This window comes from Penaeus monodon, chromosome 20 (assembly GCF_015228065.2).
Source record: "Penaeus monodon isolate SGIC_2016 chromosome 20, NSTDA_Pmon_1, whole genome shotgun sequence".
Classification (NCBI taxonomy): domain Eukaryota; kingdom Metazoa; phylum Arthropoda; class Malacostraca; order Decapoda; family Penaeidae; genus Penaeus; species Penaeus monodon.
In genome coordinates, this window is record NC_051405.1 from 24,748,526 (window position 1) to 24,750,301 (window position 1,776).

At 37.4% G+C, this 1,776-nt stretch overlaps 1 protein-coding gene across 1 annotated transcript in view; it reads left to right on the plus strand.

Moving 5' to 3' along the window:
• The window catches only part of LOC119585730 (RNA polymerase II-associated protein 3-like), a 49,814-nt gene that overhangs the window by 44,298 nt on the left and 3,740 nt on the right, over positions 1-1,776 (plus strand). The window contains exons 3-6 of the mRNA XM_037934420.1: positions 77-186; positions 442-569; positions 859-991; positions 1,358-1,741. Of these exons, the coding sequence (XP_037790348.1) occupies positions 77-186; positions 442-569; positions 859-991; positions 1,358-1,741 (755 nt within the window). The remainder of the gene's footprint in view (positions 1-76; positions 187-441; positions 570-858; positions 992-1,357; positions 1,742-1,776) is intronic.

A 1,776-nucleotide genomic window follows, 5' to 3' on the forward strand; every position in this document is an offset into this window, starting at 1 on the left:
TTAGGTTTATGTTTCATTTCATAAAGGTAAACATTCTTCTTTCCAAATGATGATTATCAGTCCTGTGTTTTATAACAGGATAAGGCAATGGAGTCCTCAGATGAGGATGAAACAACGACTCCCACCACCAAAACTAACAACATGAAGCTCAGCAAGCAAGAACGAGCCACCGCCCTGAAAGAGGAGGTAAGTGTCGGTTATTTTACATCAGTTGGTTTGGATATGGAATCACAAAAAATTAAGCTTACTAACTGCCAAGCACTAATGTTACATGTCTGGGCAAAGAATGTCAGTAAGGCATCACAGATGGAATAAGATATGAAGTAAATGGAAGTTAATGTTGTCAATAGGATATAACTTTGAGCCAAATACATTTTTTCCCCCTTTTTTTTGTTGTCACATAAAAGAGGAAACACTCTAAAACTTGGTCTTTTATTTCAGGGTAACAAATGCTACAGTAGTGGACAGCTTGACAGTGCTATAGCCAAGTATACCCAGGCAATGGCATTGGATCCAAGCAACCCCATCTTGCCTGCAAACCGAGCAATGGCTTACATTAAGATAGAAAAGTAAGTGGGTTTGGCATTTTTTCTTTCTTTTCTCACATTGTAAAGTAATATGGTACAAAGTAAAAGTAAATCACAGAATCTATAGATTGGAGATGCAGTTGTAAAAAGCTTAAAATGCTTTGAGTGAAGTATAGGGTGTTTAGAACGTATCATAACTTTCACTGAAAGTAACAGCTTAGCAAACCAGTGTGATGATTTTAAAATCAACTTGGTTATTGTTGGACAACAATCTGGTTGTAATAATATATTTTGATATAATTAAGGTTTGTTCATTATTTCTATATTGCAGGTATGCTGCCGCTGAGGCTGACTGCAATAAGTGCATAAAGTTAGATCCAAAATACATTAAGGCTTACTTAAGAAGAGGAACTTCTCGGATAAAGCTAGCAAAACCAGAGGCAGCAAGGGAAGACTTCCAGAAGGTGAGATGGGGAAGTGTCTTGTAGTGTAGAATCAACATTTTGATTTTGTTTTTGCATCATATATTGGCTCGTTGATAGTTTGTACATAGTAATCCCTTAAATATATAAACTTCAAATATTTTTTGTTGCTTGGTAACTTTATTGGCAATTATATCACATGTGTTAACAGAGCACATTTTGCCTCTGCAATGTTATTAGTAAAATGAATGAATGAATGATTATTTATGTTCTAAATTGTTGTTCTATCATTTTCTGAAATTTTTGTCTTACAATTTGACTACAGTTTATAAGTTGAAGAAAGGTTGGTGAGCAAGTTGCTGGGCAATTATTTTTCCTCTTGTTCTTAAATTTGGTTCATGTCACCAGGTGCTGGGACTAGAACCATGGAACAAAGAAGCCAAAAAGGAATTAGAGAAGCTAAACAAATTCCTTGCCGGTGAGAAGAAAGACCAGGTATTAGACAAGGACAAGAAAGAGACCGGGAGGGACAACAACACAAAGGATGCTAAACCACAGAGAGCATCAGAAGATAAGGAAAAGATGACACCCTCAGACGCATCCAAGACCCGCAAGGAGAGCATCGATGCAAAAGAGACGCCAGGCATGGGGAGTGGATCCAGCAGCCAAGGGAATAAAACAAAGGCAAAGAAGATTAAGATAGAGGAAGTTGGTTTTGTGAATGAAGATAAAAGCTCCAGAGATCCAGATGTTGTTACCCCCATTGAAAAGCCACCGCACCTGAGGTCCATGGTGAGTCAATTTCCGATGATATTTTGTCTTAGGGA